The sequence below is a fragment of the Micromesistius poutassou genome, assembly GCF_964030765.1.
Source record: "Micromesistius poutassou genome assembly, chromosome: 11".
Classification (NCBI taxonomy): Eukaryota; Metazoa; Chordata; class Actinopteri; order Gadiformes; family Gadidae; genus Micromesistius; species Micromesistius poutassou.
Window position 1 is genome coordinate 3,709,745 of NC_140281.1, and position 25,146 is coordinate 3,734,890.

The window sequence follows — 25,146 nt, forward strand, 5'->3', positions numbered from 1 at the left end:
TCTTGTTGCTCTGGTCTTCCCCAGTGGAGCAGGCTGCCGAGGTCTGGGTCTCGGAGAAAGACCCCATCAAACCATCTTTCTACATGCATGGGGGTGACATGACCTCGAACCTGAGGGACGCCCCCCCCCCCCCCCCCTCTCGACCGGCCCCCGTACCAAGGGCCTGGGCATAGTTCCCTCCCTCCTCCTCCTCATCTGAACATTTCTTCGAGCGCCGAGCGCTTTGATGAAGAAAGAGGAAATGAACGAGTGAGGAACTGAAGAGACGCAGGGAGGAGACGGCAGGTCTGCCGTTCCCTGGTTCTCCTCCAGTCATCCCCCTGGTCTGGTTCTCCTCTGAACCGGTTCTCCTCTGGTCTGGTTTTCCTCTGAACCGGTTCTCCTGGTTCTCGGTGTGGTGGATCTTCTGTTTAAACGGATCATTCTTAATCCCTCTTTTTAAAACAGGGGCGAGAGTTGAAGTGGGAGACAGAGGAGGATGGGAGAGGAAGAGGAGAGAAAAGAGGGGGAGAGGGGTGAGAGGGTGAGAGCAGACAGAAGAGAGAGAGGGGAGAGGGTAAAGAGAGAGACGGGGTTGAGATTGGATTGAGAAATGAAAAGGGGCAGAGAGAGGGGGGGGAGAGAGGAGAGACAGGAGGGGGAGACGTGTGAGTGGGGGGAGAAAGAGACGAAGGGAGCCAGTAAAGAGAGATGGCGGAAAGAGGTGAGAGGGAGATGGATGGAGAGGGAGGAGAGGGAGTGAATGAGCCCGCACCGACCGGGGGCTTGATGAATGAACGAGCGTGAACACACTGGCACACCGCTCGGCAATTTACTGCGCTAAGATAGAGCCTCAAAATGAAGTGATGTCTTCCATTCACGACAACACTCCTGATATGAGTTGGGGTGAATCGAAGCAGTGTGTGTGTGTGTGTGTGTGTACAGTTGTGTGGTTGTGTTATTGATTATGTGTGTGTGTGTGTGTGTGTGTGTGTGTGTTATTGTTTGTGTGTGTGTCTGTATGTTTGTCTGTGTGTGTGTGTGTGTGTGTTTGTGTGTACGTGCGGGTGTGTGTGTGTGTGTGTCTATGAGTGTGTTATTGTTTCTGTGTGTCTGTATGTGTGTGAGTTTGTTATTGTGTCTGTGTGTGTGTGTGTGTGTGTGTGTGTGTGTGTGTGTGTGTGTGTTTGTGTGTACATGCGGGTGTGTGTGTGTGTGTGTGTGTGTCTATGAGTGTGTTATTGTTTCTGTGTGTCTATATGTGTGTGTGTGTGTGTGTGTGAGAGTTTGTTATTGTGTGTGTGTGTGTGTGTGTGTGTGTGTGTGTGTGTGTGTGTGCGGCTGTGCGTGTGGCTGTGCATACTAATGTACGGTGATAGGTTAGCAGGTGGCTACCTGGACCGGGCTAACACTCCCAGTCTAACAGCAGCAGCAGAGGTGGTTGTTGAAGAGAGGCTTTGAATAACAATGGGCCTCAGCCGGCCCCACAGAGACGCTTCATACCGAGGGACCAACACCAGCTCGCCCATTCTGCTAATGCTAGTACCTCCTTCTGACGCAAGTGAGAAAAAGACGGAAACACTAGTCAGCCAACGCTAGTCTGGTAGCGCTATTCAGCTCATGCTAGTGGGCTAGTCTGCTAATGCTAGTCCACCAACACCAGTCTGGTAACGCTAGTCTGGCAACACTAGTCTGCTAACGCTAGTAGGCTAACAATAGAAACCAACTTTTGTAATTCACGAGGGATAGATAATTGATAGAGGATCAATCAATCGATGGATGGATGAAAGATTGTTGAATGGATAGATGGATGGAAGGAAGCATGGGCATAGTTTACAGGAGGCGCTCTCTGAATCCATCACTACCGATGTCAAAGAACCTGTGAATTGTCGGTTCCATAAATCCCAGCTGATGCCTGCGGCTGTTCAGTCAGCATCATCAAATAGCAGCGAGCGTTTTGTTCGTTTTGTTTATGCTCCTGTTGAGCGTCTCCTGACATTCTCTGCCTTGAGATCCTGGTGTTTTTGGCAGAGCGCCCTTAAAGCCCCGAGTTCAAGTAACCCAACATCCCTGTCAAGGAGGCGGAGATGTTCCACTGATGCTTCGCAGGGGTGGCGTTGGTATGTTGATACGTTCGCTACAAGCTCTGCTTTCATCTAGGCTTCATAAAAAAAGCATTGCCGGGCCCGTGGCATTTTACTCCCGGAGAAATCTCGAGGCAGGCTTCTTCATAAGAAACGAGAGAGTTTTCTTGATAGACTACCGGTGTAGTCGTAAGTAAGGCAAGGCAAGGCAACTTTATTTATATAGCACTTTTCATACACAAGGCAGACTCAAAGTGCTTCACATATAAACATTGTCATACAATAAAAGAAAGTAATAGATAGGTAAAAAAAAGTAAAATAGATAGAAAATAAAGGCAAAAAAAAAGCATTTTAGAAAGTGCAATGTATTTAAGATCAACAGCCTCTGATACCCATGTCGGGGCTCCGACCCGACCTAAAGGAACTTGGTCCTTACCCACAGAGCCGTTGCTAAGCTTTTTGGGGCCCTACGCGCAGATTGTTGGGGGACTGCGCTGATAAAGGGTGCTCCGCCTCCAATGCGAAATAACAATGGTGGACCTGTTCGGAATTCAGTTCGATATTTTGAAATTGTAATGTTGTTGTGAAAGACACTCTCTGAACACCCCTCCACTCCGACCACAGAACCTTCCCATCTCCCCCCACGCTCCGAGTCCTCCAAGAACTTTCTAGAAGACTCAGTGATAAATACGTTCACCGGCTGCTGGGCAGCGGGACAACCGTAATCAAACTCTTTGTGCTTTCCAGTTCCTCTGTGACGTAACGCGGGATCTAATCAGCCGCATGTGTTGTGTAACGACATCCCTCTGCGCTCCGGGACATTGCGCTGTGACGCCCGCGGGACCCGGTACAGCTGCGATGAAGACCTCCTGGTCAGCAGAGACTTAATCACGGCTGCATGGACTCTCCTCCTCATCCTCCTCCTCCTCTCCAGGGGGCTAAGACCTGATTACGTGGGATCTGACCCAAGCCTCGACCAAGCCTCGACCACAGCCCTGCAGCAATTTCCTTTGGAAAAGATCGAAGGGCCGGATCTGTTCTTTCAGAGAGTTCAGAGCACTCTGAAGGGGAGCTCACTTGAGACATAGTGAGCAGCACTGGGGTGGAGGTAGTGTTCTCGAGCCACGCTTACGTTTAAAACACACAAAATCATCCACCCCTAAAACATTCTGTGTTTCTGTTACCTCATGCAGTGCCCTGGGTCCAAGTTAAAGTCTTTTCAACTCCCCAAGTGAATAAGCCTTCATCAGCAGAGTTCATTTCCAAACTTAAATCATTTTATAACAAATTTCCACATTTTCAATACATTTGATTTTGAATTCCAAACGTGTAATCGATTTTGAGTTAATTTCTATTTTGAATGAAGTATATTATCTGTATACAACTGATCTCAGGTAATGTTTGTTATTTTTTGGAGCATTTAGCTTTTTCTTGTGTCCTCTGCTTCTCTTTCTTCTGCTGTGACCAGGGGATAATTCTCATTATCTGGTTTCCTCTAATCCTAACTTGGCTCATTTTTATCGTCCCTTGTTCTATGGCGTGTTATCAAGTAGCCCAGTTAAACTGCATCAGCTGTTGTAAAGGAGCAGGACTTTTCTCTCTCAACACTCTGCCTTGCCCCGTTAAAGGTAAAGATGACCTAATTTGTTCTAAGGAAAGCTAGTTGAGAGCAAACCCATAAGCAGGACAGCCTGTTCTCTGATCCTCAGCGAGGTCCTACTGACGAGCTTCTGAAAGCCTCTGCTTGTTATCCTTTCTCTTGTTCCCCTGCAGGTCCGAGGGGGACCGTTTAAAACACGGAGGTTTGGCTGAAGGAATGCAAGTCCTTTAATCATCCAGGGTCGGGCGTGCATTTTTAATGCTCTGCCCAGAAACAGTGGTGTTCTCTCAACGGCAGGGCTGATGTTCTCATGCAATGTGGTCCTGATTCAGGGCATGACTAAGCAGAGGGGATATGACATCAAACATCTCGGCAGACAAAAAAAGGCAAGATAATTTTATCTCCTTCCCAGCGCGGAACAGATAAATATAGAAGAGAAGGTTCCTTACTGGTCCCAACTCAGCCCACGCTCCGGTTCAGAGATGGATGGCTCCTCTGTTACCTGAACACGTTTCTCCGGTTTGTCTTCAACAGTTCCTCTTTCTGACCCTCAAATTCCGATGTTTCCCAAGTTTGGATATTTGGCCCCCGAACTACTGACGGTTTGAGCCCCTGTTTTTGTTTCAGTTTCAGTTTTAATCCTGTTTTCATCCGAGAACTAAAATGCCTATAAATACACTCCTCCCACGTCTGAGTATCTTAGCGGTATAAAAAGCTACAGCAGCAGTCTCAGGGTCTGCATGTACCGATGAAAACGCAGGCAGGGGCGTCTTTCTTTTATGCATTAAAATAAGCAGTAGAAAAGTACAGAGGGCAGGGCTCAACAATGTTGGTGGGCTTTATTGATGCCTCCAAGGCATTTGACAGAGTCATCCGTCACAAGCTCTTCACCAAGCTGAAGCATAGGGGTGTTCCGGGTAGCATCATACGTATCCTGGCATATTGGTACGGCAGGCAGACTATGCAGGTAAAATGGGGGAGTATCTTATCCTCTCCCTTCAGAGTTGGCAATGGGGTACGGCAGGGTGGGCTTCTATCCCCAAGCCTATTCAGCCTGTACATGGATGACCTGTCAAGGCAGTTGAGAGATTGTAGAACAGGGTGCATAATGGGTAACACCTTAATCAATAACTTTATGTACGCTGATGATTTGGCCATTATATCTCCCAGTAGTGCAGGGTTCCAACAGCTTCTCAACATATGTTCAGACTATGGGGTCAAGTTTGACATCAAGTACAATGGCAAAAAGAGTATGTTAATGATATGTAGGACCAAGGAGGATCAACATCTTAACTTCCCAGGTTTCTATCTGTCTGGTCAAACCCTGTCTGTGTGTACCAATGCAAAATATCTAGGCCACATCATCAATGATAAAATGGAGGATGATGCTGACATGCTTAGACAGAGAAGAATACTATATGTCCAGTAGTTCTGTTAGATACCAATCCTATATGTGGAAACACTGGTATTTGTGTCTTTTATAGGAAGTGTATTATCACTGTTTTTATATGCCACTTTTTACTGCTATTTTTTATTAGATGCCTTTTTACTGAATTTGCATAAGCACTTTATTACACTGTCTGTTTTATGTATGTATGTGAATTTTTGTCTATCTGGACGTTTGAGTCTGCAATAAAGTTTGATTTCACAGGAAACAGAATGTTCTCCTCAGAGGTCGCTTCCTGAAGCCCAGAGTGGGCGTCCATCACCCTGTTGTCTCGGATAAAACCTGTCACATGGTGACAGAGGCCAGATCAGACCTGAGTGGACACCTGTTGGCTGCTGGCGCAAATGAACGCCAACACAACTGAATCATCTAGGTTTTGCTAGGTGGTTGCGATTGAGCAATTGCCCATTGCTGACTTTCAATGTAGATCAGTGTATCTGGAACACTGTAAAGAGTCAGACAGTATTTAGCGCAGAGGAAAACAGCTAACAAGGTTCAAAGTGAATTCCTCCGTCACGCTGTGATGCTCGCATCGCTCGCTCTGCGTCGACGGCTCGTGGCCGACGGCGTCTTCAAGAACAACACGTTTGACATCAAAGATACATTCCCCTCATTAACTGCCAGAGTACCCAGCGATGAGACTGTGGGGACAGAGAAAAACAAGACCCTCCAAGATGTCATGTTAAGAGGTCTAAAAAGGTCTGGTTTAACATGACATCTTAGAGGGTCTTGTATCCCCAGGGGGGCTGAGGTCAGAGCCCTGGTCAGACCAGGGATCCGCGTCCCCCCATGGAAACACAGGGCCTTGTCCAGAAAGGCACCGGTCGCATGGGCGCTCGCCTGGGGAGGGCCTCCTATTGGTGGATGCTGGAATGGTCAACCTCAAAAAAGAAAATATATATTATATATACATATAAAATATAACTATCTACTCTATAACTTTCCAGATGCACTCAGCTCTCTCTAAGAAGCGAGAGAGGGGTAAGCTCTCAGACACTTTAAGTATAACGCTATAACGGTGTGTGAAGCCTTTCATGCCCAACATCGCTCATTATGCCACTCTTGCACAACGACAGGACTAAAAGAGGATCACAAAGTTGGCGTGGGCTGTAACCATGGAGATGACACGCCCCCTTCTTCTTCCAAACTTTAATTTATTTTTATTCCAGTGTTCGAATTCCAGCGCACACACACACACACACACACACACACACACATGCTTCTGTGTCTCTACCCCTCTCTCTCTACACCTCACTCTCTCTACCTTTCTTTCAGTCTCTCGACCCCTCTATCTTTATCTCTCTCTCTCTACTCTAGTGTGTGTGACTATTGAACATTGCACCTTTTCAAAACATGTTGTTGAAGCAAAGAATATTTGCTTTGATTAGGAATGCCTGCCTTTGTTAATAATTGTATCAAACCCGCGCATAATCATCACAGACAAATATTGCTTTTTAATTATTATTATTCTTTTTTTAATTTAACCTTTATTTCACCAGGAAAGTCCCATTGAGATTAAAAAACGATTTTTCAAGGGAGTCCTGGCCAAGAGGCAGCAAAACAAATCTGCTTCAGTCTCATCTGCAGACAAGACATGTTTTGACCAAAGTTTTCTTGTTTGAAGATGTTTTCTGGCGGTGCAGATTACCCTAAATATGGATCCCTGCTCCCATTCACACATGAGGAATGTGTGATTTCTGTCAGGCAGGGAATAATCAGGAACAAGGCAGGGGAGACTATGTGAAAGGGGCTTTAGCTCGCTAGGCTAACTCCTTAGCAGCTAATTAAAAGAAAGGAGGATTATTCAGGGCGGACTGGAGCAGTCTTCAGGGACTCCTGCGCCCCACCAGGGAGCCTTTGATGAGAACCATACAGAACCACTAAGATAGCACCGCATAGAAATCTGAAATATGAAAACGTGTTATCTCTGTTCCTTCCTGTCTTCATGTCTGTTTCTCTCTCTCCATCTCTACCTGTCTCTTTCTCTCCCCTTCTTGCTGCAGCTCTACCTATCTGTGTCTCTCTCCCTCTCACTCCATCTCTAACTGTCTGTCTCTCTCTCCCTCTCTCAGTCTCTCTTACCTCCCGCTCTCCATTTATTTATCCTACTCCCTGTCTTGCTACTCTCTCTCTCTCTTTCAGGCTCCCTCCCTCCCTGTCTCTCTCTCCCCATCTCTACTTCTCTATCCCTCCCTCCCTCTCTCTGTCTCCCCCTCTCTCCTTCTCAATCTCTCCAGCGATGTCTCTCTACTTGTCTGTCTCTCTCCCCCTCTCTCCTTCGCTATCCCTCCCTTTTTGTCTCTCTACCTGTCTGTCTCTCTCTCCCCCTCTCCTTCTCTATCCCTCCATTTCTGTCTCTCTACTTGTCTGTCTGGAAACTCCTGATACAAGGACAGCTCCCCTGTCTTGGACACAGAGTAGCAGCTGTGCTGTGTTCCGATATCCATACTTCCATGAGTACACTTAAACATAGTACACTATCCCTACTCACTGAGTGTGCTGATTTTCAGACGTCAGTGTCGTTCCAAATCTAAAACTCTGTGGTGAACTAACCAGAAATTTTGATTGCGACTGCGGCCGCGGCTCCTCCCCCGCAATAAACATCCCGCTTTGAACGGTGAACTGACAAAATGACACCATTAATGCAGGCTATGTGGAAAATGCGCCGACGTTGGCTCAGCCTGGCTCCACCCTCTTCCGCTATGCAGCTAAGATGGCTGCGGTTGAGTACAAAAAGTGTGCGTCGATCCACACTTCGCAGTTTGACCGTTTTGAGTACACCATCCGGGTCCTTTCAGTGCACTTGTTTTTGCCCCGATCTTAATTGGAACGCCCTATGTACTCAAACTAAGTATAGTGAGTACGGATAGTATGGATATTGGAACACAGCACTGGTATGGTCCAGGCTCCCAGGACAGAGGCGGGAGAGGGACCAGCACTCCTACATCACAGAGGCTGAGATCCATTTAAAGGGGTAGTTCAGGATTTTGGACATCGGGTCTCATTTCCAAGTGAGCCAGTGTGTTATTTATCATTGGAGACTGTTTTCAACACGTTTCATTCAGTCCTTCTAGTTGCAGAAATCGCTGGTGCTAGGCTAGCGCAAATCGAGGGGAACTGCTAGCCTGCCAATAAAAACAGTTTTACCCACTCCAAAGTACACCCAATGCAAACCAATTATAATGCCCAACTATCGATGTAAATGTCTGTGTTGATAGAATAATATTAGAAATAAAACTATACTTGTATCGCAATGATCACATTACATTTTGGGGGACCACTTTCTCAGCAGCGGTGGAATTTCACTTTGCTCCGGTGTAGCAACCAATTCACTACAGCAGAAGGTACAGAGAACAGAGAAGCGCACTCCAGGTAATATCAGTCCACCGCTGCCGTAGCTTGCTTCCAACTACAGGGATTATAAACTAAATGCAATGTGATGCAAGGGTAAGTTTATTTCTAACACTATTCTATCAACACAGACATTTACATCGATAGTCTGGCAATAATATAATTGGTTTGCCTCGGGAGTGGGTAAAACTGTTTTTATTGGCAGGCTAGCAGTTCCCCTCGACTTGCGCTAGCCTAGCACCAGTGATTTCTGCAACTAGAAGGACTGAATGAAAAGTGTTGAAAACGGTCTCCAATGATAAATAACACACTGGCTCACTTGGAAATGAGACCCGATGTCCAAAATCCTGAACTACCCCTTTAAGGTCCAAATAAGGGATGTTTTCAGCCATTGTTTTATCCTGTAATGGAGGAGAAACTACTGTCTCTCTACCTGTCTCTCCTTCTCTCTCTCTACCTCCCTGTCTCTTTACCTGTCTCTCCTTCTCGGTCTCTCTACCTTCCTGTCTCTTTACCTGTCTCTCCTTCTCGGTCTCTCTACCTCCCTGTCTCTTTACCTGTCTCTCCTTCTGTCTCTACCTCCCTGTCTCTCTACCTGTCTCTCCCCTCCTCCTCCCTGTCTCTCTACCTGTCTCTCCCCTCCTCCTCATCCTTGTCTACCTGTCTCTCTACCTGTCTCTCTACTCCTCCTTCCTGTCTCTCTACCTGTCTCTCCCCTCCTCCTCCCTGTCTATCTGTCTCTCTCCTCCTCCTCTCTGTCTACCTGTCTCTCTACCTGTCTCTCCTTCTGTCTCTCATTCTTTACCTCCCTGTCTCTCTACCTGTCTCCCCTCCTCCTCCTCCTTGTCTCTCCTCCAGGCCCTCTTCTAAACAGCGATCTGTTGTCACTCAGCATCCCAACGCAGATGACACCGGCTGTATACAGTATATATATACTGTATATATGTATATGTATATTTAGCGTCTGGTGGAGGACAGAAGCACAACAGAGAGACAACAGACCAGCAGTCATCGCGTTAGGACATGATTCCGTTTAGCTTCCCCGGAATAGAAGTGTTTCCATACGAAGACAGGTTCCAACATCTTCCTGAAACCCAAACACACTTCCCCTCCCCGAGCGGGGCTCGTCTCTGTTGCCATGGAGACGGTGGCGGACGACCACACAGCGCTCTCTCGAGTTTGGGGGGGAAAAAAAGTAATTTGATGTTATGCCACACACACACACACACACACACACACACACACACACACACACACACACACACTCACACACATCCACACACATCCATGCATCCACACATGCATCCGCACACACACAGACACTTGTTTGTCCCACTTGACATCTGCTTCCTCTCTTCCACACGCTGACAGTTTATAATCCGTCTCTCTCTATCTCGTCCTCAGCTATGCTTCTCTCTCTCTCTCTCTCTCTCTCTCTCTCTCTCTCTGTCTGTCTCTCTCTGTCTCTCTCTGTCTTGTGGTGGTGCTAGAGACGATGTGCATGTGTGTGTGTGTGTTAGTGTACGTGTGTGTGTGTGTGTGTGTGTGTGTGTGTGTGTGTGTGTGTGTGTGTGTGTGTGTGTGTGTGTGTGTGTGTGTGTGTGTGTGTGCATATGGGTGTATACAATGTGCTCATTGGAACACAGCCATACTCTAATGCACCACATACTCCTCAATGTTATTTGTTCAATGAAGTGATTGATGACGCAGCTGATTTACATCCCAGAGCGTGTCTAGACCGTGGTCTGAATCACAGTGAACACAGTCCTGTCCTCTGGCCATTAGGTCATAGAAATCAAACCATAGCGTCCATATTCTGTCCCGCCTCAGTGGGCCCACCCACTTGTGTGCTCAGCTCGCCTTGTGAGATCATCCTGATCTTGCGAGTTCACGTTCTGGTTCTGCAGATCAGTCTGGTCTCAGACCAGTTGAAAGCCTCAGACCAGTTGAAAGCCTCTCCCACAACAGTGGGACGTGGAGAGGGAGTTCAGTTTATGATGAAGCAAGGAGCACTGTAGAATGTAAAATACAAAACAAAGAAATGGAGCAGTCAGATCAGATCACACATCTCCTGGTTAGAGAATCCACTGTGTTGTGACGGAGTGACAGGAGTCAGGTGCTCGAGAGAGAGAGAGAGAGAGAGAGAGAGAGAGAGAGAGAGAGAGAGAGAGAGAGAGAGAGAGAGAGAGAGAGAGAGAGAGAGAGAGAGAGAGAGAGAGAGGGGGAGAGAGAGTATAAGGTCATTATAGTAAATCAAAAGAAAGCCTTACCTTGTAAATGTGATGGTTATTCAATAGGATTAATGGTGCCTAACTAGAGGAGAAAGAGAGAGAGAGAGAGAGAGAGAGAGAGAGAGCGAGAGAGCGAGAGAGAGACGAGAGAGTGAGAGATGGCCAGAGAGAGAAGGAAGGAGTGAGAGAGGAATAAAGAGAGAGGGAGGGGGAGAGAAAGAACTGAGGAGGATTTGTTTCACACTGGACAGCTGCATCCGGACAGACACTCTCTCTCTTCTGCTCCATCTCCTCCGTCTTCCCTCTCTGGTCCAGGGAGGACCTCCACCTCTCCTGCAGGAAACCTGGGCCTGGTGTGTCCAGATGTAGAGCACAAGCCTGGTCATCATGAAGACATTTAGGTCCTCCTGTTAATCTGCTGGTGTAGAGCTCCAGTCCTCTCACTTGGAGAAGAGAATCTCAAGCTGAGGGCTAAATAATATAAAGCTTTGTGAAGCTCCGCCAAAGCTCCAGCTTTCATGTCTGTTAGCTTTTGAGACATGACTCGGGGTAGAGAAGTCTTTTGAATGGCCCATCTGCACTTCTTCCAAGACCACAGAATAAGAGGGCGATGTTATGCTAATCCTCAGCACCCCCTTCCCGACGCCCTTGAACCCCTCGTGCAGATAGCGCCTATCTGCTGAGGAGTTAATTGGCCTCGCAGCAAGAAGGCGGCTTAATGGAGATGTGTTTGGGTTGGAGGAACACGCAGAGATGGTGTCGGATCAGGAGATGACCTTCAGACTCAAGCTCAGTGATGGAGCTCAATCACAGCTCGGTTATTCACACTGCAAAGAATCACCAGGAGAAGAAAGCTCAGGTACACAAATAATATTTATTAAACACATATTAAACAATTTCTCTGCTTTTTGCCTGGGGTCAGACAGTATATACATGAGGATGGCCTTAACCATCGATGGAAAACCAGTTTGTTGGAGCATGGACAGGCCGGAGTAAAGGAGAGGCTAATTCTGGGTCTAGAAACGCTATTAATATGCTAACTCTGGGGCTAAAAACGCTATTAAGATGCTAACTCTGGGGCTAAGAACGCTATTAAGATGCTAACGTATGGGCTTAAATGCTAGTAGAGTCTAACTCTTGGGCCAGGACTCTGGGAGAGGCTATTTCCAAGGCTAAAATGATAGGGGATGCTAACTTTCGGTCTAAGACTCAAGGAAAGACTCTCTCCAAGGCTTAGATGCTCGTTATCTGACTCCTGCTCTGCTTTCATTAACTTTTGTACAGATGAGCAGAAGTTATCTCGAAACACAATCACGTTATTAACATGGTGGAAGTGTGCATCGTCCTCAAGCCAGGATTGAGCAGTGGATAAAATGTTCTGACATGCGTGTATGCAGAAGATGGGTTCAACGTTACCAGACAGATATTACCCTTGGGTGAACACAGGGATCTCAAGCCTCATGTTCTCTGAGCACCAAGGAAGGAAACCTACAACTTTATTCTGGAATGCCAAGCATGTCAACAGCGACACGTTATTTATTATTATATGAAAAAGAATAATACTTCTAGTGAGGAATGTGACGCTCAATCATCCTAATCGATACAGAGCAGCAGATTGTCTGTCCGATGTCTGTCTGGAGCAGGGACTTCAATCTGTGCTTGTCTAGCAGCCCTGCTGGAGGTTGGGGTTTGATACCCGGGAGGAGAGAGTGAGAGGTGGGGTGGGAGGGGGGTCAGTTACGTCTCGGCTGCAGCAGGAGCCCACCCTGAGCGCCACGGCTACTGTCTCTATGGCGACAAAGAGATGTACCGTCGCTTGGGGTTCTGAGGGAGAAACGGAGCGGTCTCACACACACACACACACACACACACATAGATCCAAAGACACACAGATGCACACAAACACACTGATACACACACACACACACACACACACACACACACAAACACACACTTACATACAGACATGTACACACACACGCACATGTTAACACATACTCCCATGTACATGCATACACTCCCCCCCCTCCTTCCTGTCTGGTGTAACAGTAGAAGGATCAGTGGAGGAAACTGAACAGTGAGCAGCCAGTAAGTCAGGACATCCAGTCAGCACACGCCGCACCTTCTGGGCCCGGTACTGACCCTGAACCCGAGCCCACCGTCCAGACATCCTCACTGTCCAGACCACACACACACCCTGAGACACCAGCTCTCTATGGACATCCTCACCGTTCAGACCACACACACAACACACACACCACCTCACCCTTGTCAGGAATTGACACACACGCACCTACCATCTCCGACTTGTGGGCTCGTCACACACACACACCCCCACCTTGTGGGGACTTCACACACACACACACACACACACACACACACACACACACACACACACACACACACACACACACCAACCACCTCCACCTTGTGGGGAAGTCACACACACACCAACCACCTTGTGGGGACATCACCCCCACATTTACTGCCACGTACACAGAAAGCATTCAGAAGGCCAACACATACAACGCCATGTATTCAGAAACCATTTTGAATGTCAAACTATATAACCCTACATCTTGGATCTATATTGTATGACTCTTTAGCTTGGGGAACTGAGCACCGGCTGTCCGTGATTGGCCCAGAATTGGCCTCCAGCTTGAATCAATACCTTTATTGACAGGAGAGCAGGCAGGAGAGGTATCGACGGCGCAGGCAGCACCCAGAGAGATGGAAGGAGGTGTGACACCAGGACACAGCTGAGTGTGCACGGCAAAGAGCGCACGTATCTGCTACTGTACTGTACATGGAGTAATCTTATCTTGTATATATATCACATCCTATTTATCAACTTAATAAACTATACATCTTCATCGTTTTGCTACATACAGTTTGTCCCCCACTGACCCTAACCCCGGGGACACCATTAAGGTGGGTATTCTTAGAAAAGGTTGGGCGCTACGCAGCCGAACTACCTGACGATACACAATGTATTTACAGTCCTGCTCCGACCCGTACCTTACAAAACAGCTTGTGCTTTAGGAGACGGAGACTGACATTCGTCCACATGCACGCACACACACACATGCATGCACACGCGCGCACGCACACACACGCATGCACACGCGCGCACGCACACACACGCATGCACACGCACGCACGCAAGCACACACGCACGCACACACGCACGGATGCGCGCACGCACCACATGCACCCACAAACACACAGGAAGTAGAAAATAAACACACTACTTGTTGTTCTTAGTTTGGACAGAAGCAGACAGACTTTGACTCTGTATTTTCTCTACTTAATGCTACGTTTCACTGAGGCTAGTTCTAAAACAAACAGATACAACTCTAGTCCGTTAAATATGTCCGTGGTCATAGATGTCCTTTGTAATTTCCAGGCAGGGGGTCAACCTTGACCCCCACAGGAAGGTGACCTGCTGAAATGTCCTGAGAGGATGTCCGTCAGACACAGAGGAACACGGGAATGACTGCTACACGACTAGCACTTTCTCTGTGGATGCTTTCTTCTCGTTCTCTTCAGTCCAAGAGCTTGCTCCCTCGCTCGCCTCCTCAGGACTGTTGCTGCGGCAGTCAAAACACTTCATATGTCTGTGTGGACTCTATATTTATGTATATATATATATATATATATAATTTATTGTGGACCTTTTTATACATGTGTTTGTTTACATGTGTGTGTTTGTGTTTGTGTCTGCGTGCATGTCTATGTGTATAGATGCTTGTGTGTGCATATGTGCGTGAGGTTTTGGACCTGAGATCCTGGAGGTTCTACTGCATGGGGGTCTTCTCATGGGGCTCTAGTGATAAGTGGTCGAGAGTTCATGGGGGTCTAGTCCCGGGGTCTCTTGTCCATGGGAGTCCTCCCATGGAGGGTCTAGTTCCTCTCCTCAGCCTCTGGAGGCGTCAGATGTCACGTGTCCAGGGTCGTGGTCTGGCCTTCTCTCGCCGTGGATGCCCCCAACGTACCCCCAACCCCCCCGGCCCCCTGTGAGCCCCCCCCCCCCCCCCTCACCCCGGCTACACGCAGATCTCGATGGCGGTGGCCATCAGCAGCTGGCTCTTGCTCTTGTCGCGGCCGGGGGAGGGGCTCTCGTCGTGGGGGGACAGGGGGTCCGACAGCACGGTGCGCTTCAGCGGCGCCGGCCGCAGGCAGGGCCCCCCGGTGGGGGGCGCCGGGGGAGGGGGGGACGGCTCGGGGTGTCTGTGGCCGGAGCGGGACGAAGAAGAAGAGGCGGACGCCGAGGAGAACGAGGTGACGGCGGGCGGCGCGCAGGCCCCACCCCCGCCCCCACCGCCGCCGGGACACGCCCCCAGCGAGCCGGCGCGCTCGCCCCGCTTGCCGCGGCAGGAGGCGCGGCGCCGCAGTTCGCTCAGCAGGGCGTACTTGATGAAGCAGAAGACGTCCTTCACGCCGCAGCGCTCGCCGGGCTCGGCCGCCAGCAGCCGGCGGAACATGCGCAGGGCATCGTCTGTGAAGCGCCGCCACTGGGACGGGTAGGTCCCGGCCGGGCAGCCCGCCTTCTGCCAGCGCCGGAACTCCTCGTAGAAGGCGTCGGCGGGCGCGGCCGCCTCCCAGGGGAAGTTCCCAGTGAGCATGCAGAAGACGAGCACGCCGAAGGCCCACACGTCCAGCGCCGTGGTGACCAGGAAGCCCTCGGAGCGGCCGGCGGCGCACACCTCGGGCGCCGTGTAGGGGATGGTGCCGCTGACGCGCTTCACCCGGCAGCCCGCCCGCCGTGTCATGCCAAAGTCGGCCAGCTTCACGCGCCGGCACTCGCGGTCGAACAGCAGCACGTTCTCGGGCTTGACGTCACGGTGCACCAGGCCCTTGGCGTGCATAAAGTCCAGCGCCAGGCCCAGCTGCTGCATGCACCGCTTCACCATCTCCTCCGGGAGGCCCACCTGGGGGGCAGGGGGACGGGGGACGGGGGGGACGGGGGGGGGGGAGAGGGAGAGGGGGGAGAGGGGAGAGGGAGGGGGGGATGGAGAGGGGGAGAGGAGAGGGGGAGGGAGAGGAAGAGGGGAGGAGTGGGGAGGGGGGGGGGAGGAGGGAGGGGGAGGCAAGACAGAAGGAAAGGACAGACAGAGAGAGAGAGAGAGAGAGAAAAGAAGAGTAAAGATAAAATGGTAATGTGGATTAGTGTGTGCAGCAGAGCCACGGGGCCCCTGCCCCTTGTGTGTGTTTTTCATGCTGAAGCGTGTCCCAGTTTTCCTCTGCACACGCCAAGGGGAAGCCATGTTCTCCCCAGAGGACAGGCTGCTCTCTCTGGGGAGCCGGATAGACACCCCCCCCCCCCGCCCCCCCGCTCTGGAGCTCATCCTCTGCCCTCCATACCTCCTCTGGCCTGACCTTGATTCACCAACCAGAGCCCAGACCGCTGGAGGTCCTGCTTAGTGTTTGTTTATGATGTAGTCACAGCTTCCAGAGGTCGTTCAGGAGAAGGCAGGGAGCCAGGGAATCGTCATCGGGGATTCGAACCCAGAACCTCTCTGCTAGGAGTCCAGCAGCCCTACTCGGCCCGTGCCTAGTCATGGTGAGACCACCGCCCAGCCGGGGGTACCCCCCCCATTCCTGGAGTACCATACTCGATGAGACGGTGTGACGACTCATAACACATCATCAGCTGACAGAGGCATGGGATGATGTCGACGTGGAAACGGCCTCTGACGGGACGGGGGGCCGTACCTGGGGGGGGTGGGGGGGGGGGGGGGGGGAGCCTCTGACGGGACGGGACGGGGGCGTTTCTGGGGGAGGGATGATGTCGCCGTGGAAACGGCCTCTGACAGGACATGGGGAGGGGGGGCCGTACCTGGGGGGGGATGATGTCGAACAGGTCGCCGGCGGGAGCGTACTCCTGGCCGAACACGTAGCAGTCCTCGGTCTCGAAGAGCACGTCAGTCACCGTGACGATGAAGGGGCTGCAGCTCAGCGAGGCGGTGAGGCTGTACTCCCGCAGGAAGCTCTTCAGCTTCGTCTTGCTCTTCGTCACAAACTTCAGTGCCATCTTGGTGCCTGTGAGGGAGGAGCAGACGCACACAGAGACACACAAACACACATGGTCAGAGCCCAATACACAGACACACACGCGCAGACACATGCAAAGACACGCAGAGACACACAAACACACACAGACACACACTGACACACACAGACACACAACACAGGACACAAAAAGGACACAGGAGTCCAAACACACATACACACAAAGACAACACACAGTCAGACCCCAATACACAGACACACACACACACACGCACACGCACACAGACACACACACACAGACACACACAGGCAGACACACACAGACTCACACAGACACACGTAGACACACACAGACATGCGCAGACACACACAGACCACGGGGTCACGGGGGGGTCTGGTGGGGTCTGACACAGTGTTCTGGATGTGTTGAGACGTGTTTAACGCGTTCTCCTCTGTGGCCTCGGGGGCCTCGTTAACCTGGACTGCTGTTCTTCATTAAATCCAAACTGTCTGGCACAGCGAGAATTAGAGTTTGATTGAAGTCTGAATCCAACGCTACAGGCAAGGGGATTGTGGAGTACACGCACACACACAGTCACACACGCAGTCACACACATACACAGACACACACACACACACACACACACACACACACACAGAATCACGCACACACATACACATATACTTCCATGCAGACACACGCACACACACACACCCACCCACACACACACACACACACACACACACACACACACGGACAGACAAAAAAAAGTGTTTTTGTGTTTGTGTTGGGTCTGGGGGTCTGACCTTGTGTTGTGTGTTTGTGTGTTTGTGTGTTTGTGTGTGTTGGGGTCTGACCTTGCGTGCGGTGGGCCATGAGGTCCACCTTGCCGGAGGTGTTGTGCGCTGTGCGTTGTGCGTTGTGCATTGTGTCACACACACATATACACACACACATACTTCCATGCAGACAGTCACACACACACACACACACACACAGTCACACACACACGTACCTTGCGTGTGGTGGGCCATGAGGTCCACCTTGCTGTGTGTGTTGTGTGTTGTGCGTTGTGCGTTGTGCGTACCTTGCGTGCGGTGGGCCATGAGGTCCACCTTGCCGTACGTGCCCTTCCCCAGCTCGCGGAGGTGCTCGTAGCGCTGGGCCACGTCGGCGGCCGACAGCGAGCTGATGGCGAGCGCCTGCATGTCCTCCGTCGGGACTCCGCCCCCGCCGCAGAACGCCATCTTGGCGGTGGGCGAGGAGCCCCCCCCGCTGGCCACCCGGCCGGGCCCCGACGGAGAGAGGGACAGGCCGGCCTTGAGGCTGTGAGGCAGACTGAGGAGGAGGAGGAGGAGGAGGAGGAGGAGGAGGAGGAGAGGGAGGAGGATGAGAGGAAGGCTGGTAACAGCAGGACACGGCCCCAGTGTGAGTCCCTCTCTGGTTTTGTGCGTGTGTGAGTGAGTGAGTGAGGGAGTGAGTGTGTCTCAGTGTGAGTGTGTGTGTGTGTGTGTGTGTGTGTGTGTGAGTGTGTCTCAGTGTGAGTGTGTGTGTGTGTGTGTGAGTGTGTGTGAGTGAGTGTGTGTGTGTGTGTGTGTGTGTGTGTGCCTGTGCGCGTGTGCGCGTGTGCATATGTACGTCCGCTGCATGTGTGTTTACGTGCAGGGAATCCTGATCGGCCCCTGGTGTCACGTGACCCAACAAGCCCCGCCTCCCCTCTGCTAATCCAATCATCACATAATCCTCCCAGAGACGGGAGCTCGCTAATGGCTCCTGACGTCTCGTCGCTGCGCCGCTGCTTCTGGCTCAGGGAGCCAATCGGAGTGGCGGGCTTCAGATCAGTGGGGGGAGGGGGGAGGCAGAGTGTGTGGTGAAAGACGGGGCGTGGCACATGCACTCTTGGGGGATCGATGGCGTGACGTGCACTAGCAGGGTGGGAGCGTTGTCGACCAGCAGGAAGCTGGGGAGGACGGAGGAAGACGAGGGGTGAGGCGGTACTGATGAAGCACTCTGGTCACCCCGGGGAGACACTCTGATGATTGATGCAATCGCATTCACCCGTTCACACACATCCTCTCACACACGCACATACCTTTACATATACTGTGGCTCACTCCTTCGTGCACTCACTCACTCACTCACTCACTCACTCACTCATTTAAGCACACGCACATTTACCCATTCATACACATTTACTAATTGACACAAACATTCAGCCATTCACACATACCGACACAATCACCCAAGGATACACACACATTCATACACTCACCCGCTCCTTTTAACACATGAAACTAATCATACACAATCAGTACAGTAATCCATTCACATACAAATTGACCCACGCAGACACACATTCAAGGGTTCACTCACATTCACCCGATCACACACATTTGTGCGTATTCACCCGTTCACACCCGCTGAGCTTTGTGTGTGTCCCTGTGTGTGTATTGCTCAGAGGCGCTGCTGAACCGAGGGTTTGGTGCCAGCAACGCGTTGGTCAGCAGCACCAGGAGCGACACGGTTCATATAGACTCACGGTAGCACAGCAGCCTTTCCATCCTACTGTAAGTGGAAAAGTCTTTATCATGTCCAAGCCTGTCGCAGCCTCAACGCTGTTCGTCAGCTCCTAGAATACACCCTCAGAACCGGAACCGCAGAACCTCTCCTCAGAACCGGAACCACAGAACCTCTCTGTAGAACCTCTCCTCAGAACCTCTACAGAACCTCTACAGAACCTCCCCTCAGAACCTCTACAGAACCTCTCCTCAGAACCTCTACAGAACCTCTCCTCAGAACCTCTCTGCAGAACCTCTACAGAACCTTTCCTCAGAACCTCTACAGAACCTCTCTACAGAACCTCTCCTCTGAACCTTCTAAGAACCTCTCCTCAGAACCTCTACAGAACCTCTCCTCAGAACCTCTCTACAGAACCTCTACAGAACCTCTCCTCAGAACCTCTCCTCAGAACCTATACAGAACCTCTCCTCAGAACCTCTCCTCAGAACCTCTCCTCAGATCCTCTCCTCAGAACCTATACAGAACCTTTCCTCAGAACCTCTCCTCAGAACCTCAGATCTTGATGAGTGCTGGTCTCTTGCCCGTGCAGGCGTTTTTGCTTCATGGTTCCTCGCGCCGGAGGTTTGGTAAAGTTTGACGTCTCTGTGAAGGTATGTCAGGAGGTGTGTGGGTTTTCAGAGGAGAGCATTATGTGGTCTGTTTTTTTATGATAATAACTTATTTTAATTCATGCAGCCTGTGGTTATCCTGGTTGTCCTTTTGCGTCTGGTACTCAGTACATTCATATCTTGACGGCGTGGGCAGTCCCCTCCACCGTGAGCACAAACGCATTCCTCGCTGCTGACCTGAGGTCATCTTATGCCCGGTTTGAGCCTAGCAACAACACGGCTAGCCCACCAGCTCATAACAACATACCACAACAGAAGGAGGATTGAGGATTCACTGAGGATTAATGGCACTACTGTGGAGAGGAGCATTCATATATTATACCTTACCACACCGTTAAACTGTACCATCTGTAATCTAATGCTAAACTTAACATTGATCCCTAAAAGGAACAGTCTCTAACCCAACACCTTAACCATTAACTTAACTTATTATTTGATAATGAATTCTGAGACCAGTGGCAGGAAGCGTCTGTGTGCCTCGGCTTGGAGGCTGAAGGTAGAAGTGGTGCGAAGGTAAACGTCTGGAGGCGTCTGAGGAGGGATGGGACACTGACACATCGATACTGAGGCGAATAGCTCTCCTTCATGATAACGGCAAAACGTTCATCACCATGGAAACCATCCCTGCTCATAAGTGAGCGGGGAGTGGAAATCGATGGTCGGAACGGCCGACAGAAACAAGACGAGGACCGAGACGACGAGGTCACGTGACTCAAGGAGAGGTGTCTGAATTTGAATTGATGAAAATGAGATGCAAACACAACAGCACACAACATGTCAGGACACGACCCAAAACAAATACCGCTGCGAGACCGGGGGAGTCTGGTGGATGCCAGATCTGGCATCCACTTTCACAAGCATTCATACACGTTCACCCGTTCATTTACACACATTCACCCGTTCATTTACACACACTCACCCGTTCATTTTCACACATTGACCTGCTCATTTACACACATTCACTCATTTACATAGTCACCCATTCACACCCACAGTCACTCATTCTGCCTGTGAGGGATGAATCCCACTGAGCTTCCTGTCACTGATGCTGGAGCACAACAGTCACTGATGCTGGAGCACAACAGTCACTGATGCTGGAGCACAACAGGAACTGATGCTGGAGCACAACAGGCTTTCCGTCATACTTTAAGAAACCATTCTCGATCATTTCCTCTCTGTTATCAACCGGGCAAGAGAGGAGAGGAGATAACAGAGAGGAAATCTCCTCTCAACTCTTGCCCGGTTGATAACAGAGAAATATCTTGATTCTATGACCGTTCTCAAATTGTATCAAGATTCAATAACTCCTCTTTCTAGGTGAAAGGCACATCTTGTTAATAAAGTGCATCATATCTTATCAACCCTTAAGCATAACAGTCTATCAGAAAAGAACATGAGTAGAATGGCCTTGTTCGTGTCCTCTTCTCTCGCCATGCCTCTCATCTCTCTACTTTCCAACTCTCCCCCTCGCATGCTACTCTGTGTGTGTGTATGTGTGTGTGTGTCTCGCTCTCTCCCTCTCTCTCCCTCTCTCTCTCTCTCTCTCTCCCTCTCTGTCCCTCTTTCTCCCTCTCTCTCTCTCTCTAATGAACATCCTACCGCTCTCTCTCAGGGCTGAGGGTCGTTATAGTTGAGGACAGAGTGTAGTTCAATGACCTCAGGCTGACCTGTCTGGCTCTCTCTCTCACACACATACACACGCACATACACACAGACACACACACACACACACACACACACACACACACACACACACACACACACATACACACACACATACAGTCCATCAGGAAGCACTAACGCCTCTGAAATTAAAATTGGGTGCTGATTCACTGTCTGAGTGTCTTTCTGTCTCACTGACTGTCCGTCGGTCTGTCTGTCTGTCTGTCTTCGGGTAAATCAGGTGAGGTTATTAGTGATGAAGGTGACTCATCTTCCCCAGCTGATATAAATATACCTTCCAGTAAAACAGTGGTTTGTTATCGTCAATCTGAGCTGTGATTGGCTGATAGTGCCCTCCATTGGCTGTTCCATGTGACCAACTCCCACCCGCCCCCACCCCCGTTCTCTTTATTCCTTTCTCCTCTCCTCTCTCACTCCTTCCTTCTCTCTAGGGCCAACTCTCACTCTCTGGTCTCTCTCCCTCTCTCTTTCACTGTCTCTCGCTTTCTCTCTCTATCCCTATATCTGCCTACCCCCCCCCTCTCTCTCTCTCTCACACTCTCTCCTCCGGCTCTCTCTCTCGGCCTCCCTCTCTCTCTCTCTCTCAATTTCAAATCAATTCCAAAAAGCTGTATTGTCTCTCTCTCTCTCTGTCTCTCTCACTCTCTCTCTCTATTCCTCTCTCTCTCTCCCTACCACAGAGATGTGGTATAGTGAACACTAGATGAGGTGCCAACATGACGACCCAGCAGGTGAACTTCAGAATGCTCTGAGCCAGTTCTTCCCCAGCTCTTCATAACTGGGACCAGTGTGGTTATTTTGGGATCTTGGCGCACAATGTGTATGACAGGTGACCTGAATGTCACGTCATGTGTGCTGACAGACGCACTCGCTGTGCCTGTGTGTGTGGGTGTCTGTGTTTGTGTGTGTGTGTGTGTGTGTGTGTGTCTTGGTGTGTGTGTGATTGTGTGTGTGTGTGTGTGTGTGTGTGTGTGTGTGTGTGTGTGTGTGGGTGTCTGTGGACGTGCACATGTGTGGGTATGTGTCTGCGCCCTTGTGCGTATGTTTATTTGTGTGCGTACGTGTGTGTACGTGCATGCCTGTTTGTGTGTGTGTGAGTATGTGTGTGGGTGTCTGTGTGTGTGTGTGTGTGTGTGTGTGTGTGTGTGTGTGTGTGTGTGTGTGTGAATATGGGGGGTTGGACACAGTAAATGTAGACTTGTTAAATATGCATAAAGACTATTCTGGTCCTCAGATGTGGTCTCCAACACCGTCTGAAACAGCTTCCAGAGCTCGTCTCTGTCCAGCCATGTGAGGACGAGCGAGGGAGGGGAGTCAACAACACCGTTTTGGTGGATTGGCACTATGTGCTTCCTTGAATAGGTGCTATTACGACTGTGGGGATCGGAAGTTTGTTGAAAAGCGAGGCAACACAAACAAGGCTTTATGCTGTTTTCAAGCCAGAGCGAGTGTTTGGAACAGGGATCCTCTGAGTGTGTTGCCATGGTTAAGAGCAGCGGTGAGGGACGTCGGAGATGTTATCTGTTGTGTTTGAAGCCCTTCTCTTTCCAACAGCTTCTGTAGCGCTTTGTAAAGACCACCCATTCAAACGCATTACAGAGAGACAGACTATGACTTGGTCTCAGACTCTTTTTACCAACACAAGCTAAGACTCAGACTCTCACACACCACACAAGACTCAGACTATTACAGAACACAAAAGACTCAGACTATTACAAAACACAAGACTCAGACTACTACACAACTCTCCATTTCCATCACACAACACAAGACTCAGACTATTACCTGCAAAGTATAAACCTATATTATTACTATTAGGCCTTATACGTATAAGTTATTTATATAATGTTATTATATTAGGTATTATTATTTATTGTTATACAGTAATTTTTTGTTTGATTTTAATAGTTTTCATATTTGTATTTGTTTTATTAATACAAGTGTATTTTGTCTATTATTATGATTATTATTATACAGATCATCATGTTAATTATTATTTGATCATTTTCATTCTCATCATTAGGCTTATTATTTTATAAATGATTCAACATCGCTTTCCATCCAGGATGAATTCAATCGAAATAACCAGGCTGACCTCATAGTGACTGTTGATTGTGTCGGATGAGCTTCCTCATGCAGGACTCATGACATGAAGATGTTCTAACGACGAGAGTCAAAGCCATTCTTCAAGTCCAGTCAAATGTTACTAAATACATTGAAACTCCCTCAACCCTCAGCCAGTGACTCCACAGCCACCGTAGGGACATCGGTTCTGGCCCGCGTCTGTTTCAGGTCCTCTGGAGCAGAGGTTCCCAAACTGTGCGGGGTGATATTTGGTGGGATGCAACATATAATCTGACATAGTTTACACAAATAGTAACTCTGGCATATACAATTCATGATTTGCTTCATCATTGATTCAGTGTTCCGAGTTCTTGCCCCATTTCAGTACACATTTTACAAATATTGCAAACGACTTTAAAGAGTCTGTATTCACGTGGTACTTTCTTTAAAGTACACTTTGTGATACAAATAGCAAACCTCGCCAAGGCCGTCCTAGACCTACATGCTGGTCATAGTGTATGTGGGGTCTTCATAATCATGCTTTATAACCTAGTGTTTGAGTCCCGCTGTGAGCCGGGCCGGAGGGGGCTCACCTGCCGGCGACCTGTCGCTCTCCTCCATGGTCCTGCATCCGCCGCGTCTCCAGGCAACCGAGGATGGAGATTAAAACGCTCCGGCTCCGAACGCGATGAATTCAACACCTTGTCTTGAAACAAAGCGAGCGCGGCGTATACACGCAGAGCCTGAAGAGAGATCTCCAAAGAGAGATCTCTAACGGATCAGAGCAGCCTTTGTTTCCATGCGCTCGTCGGTCGGCTGGAGGTTCCTGCGTAAAATCCTCCTTTTGTTCGCAGCGAGGAGCGCTGGCGGGAGCCCGCATAAAGACATGATGTTCTCCGCGCGTAAATCCTCCTGCTGACCTGCTTAGTATTTATATTTTTTAATCATCAAATGCTATCAGGTGATCATCGTAGTGAAGCCCTGAGCAGCGAGGGACCGAACCGGACGCTTTTGTTCCTCGTGGCGACCACCGTCTCAACCTGGAGGGTTGGGGGGGGGAGGGGAGCTGACCCAGATCAGCTCCACATGACCACGGGCTCATCCATTCATGGTACCCCTGCATGCATTAATTCAGAACAATTATTCACTCCTATTCAGTCATTTGCAGAAGTCCGGGTTTCCTCTTATTATCGTTCCTGACTCTCTTCAGTCTTTGTTTTGGTCCGTTTCTCGCGACAGACTTGAGTTCATTTTTGTGCTTAATGTTTCTCACTCCGATGATCGTGGACACGCTGCACATCTCCAGCCCCACCGTGCGTCCGTCACACGCCTCCACTGCGCCCCTCGCTGGCTGAACCACAGCATGGCCCCCGTGCGCCTGGTCCTAGCGCCAGGATGCTGTCCTCACGCCAAGAACACACAGCCCGACTCTTTCTGCATACGTCATCAGTTTATATCCGCGATATCAATAAGTCGTTTGCTATTTCAGGGGGCAGGGGTTAGATG

At 49.9% G+C, this 25,146-nt stretch overlaps 1 protein-coding gene across 1 annotated transcript; it reads right to left on the minus strand.

Moving 5' to 3' along the window:
• Positions 1 to 14,738: 14,738 nt before the first annotated feature.
• On the minus strand, positions 14,739 to 24,296 carry sbk1 (SH3 domain binding kinase 1; the record flags this gene model as incomplete). Its single annotated transcript, XM_084475499.1, has 4 exons — positions 24,234 to 24,296; positions 17,793 to 18,043; positions 16,532 to 16,734; positions 14,739 to 15,623 (listed from the first exon to the last, which is right to left on the minus strand). Exons 1-4 carry the CDS (start codon positions 24,269 to 24,271, stop codon positions 14,739 to 14,741), a joined length of 1,377 nt encoding a protein of 458 aa, XP_084331625.1. The 5' UTR covers positions 24,272 to 24,296.
• Between the last annotated feature and the right edge of the window lie 850 nt (positions 24,297 to 25,146).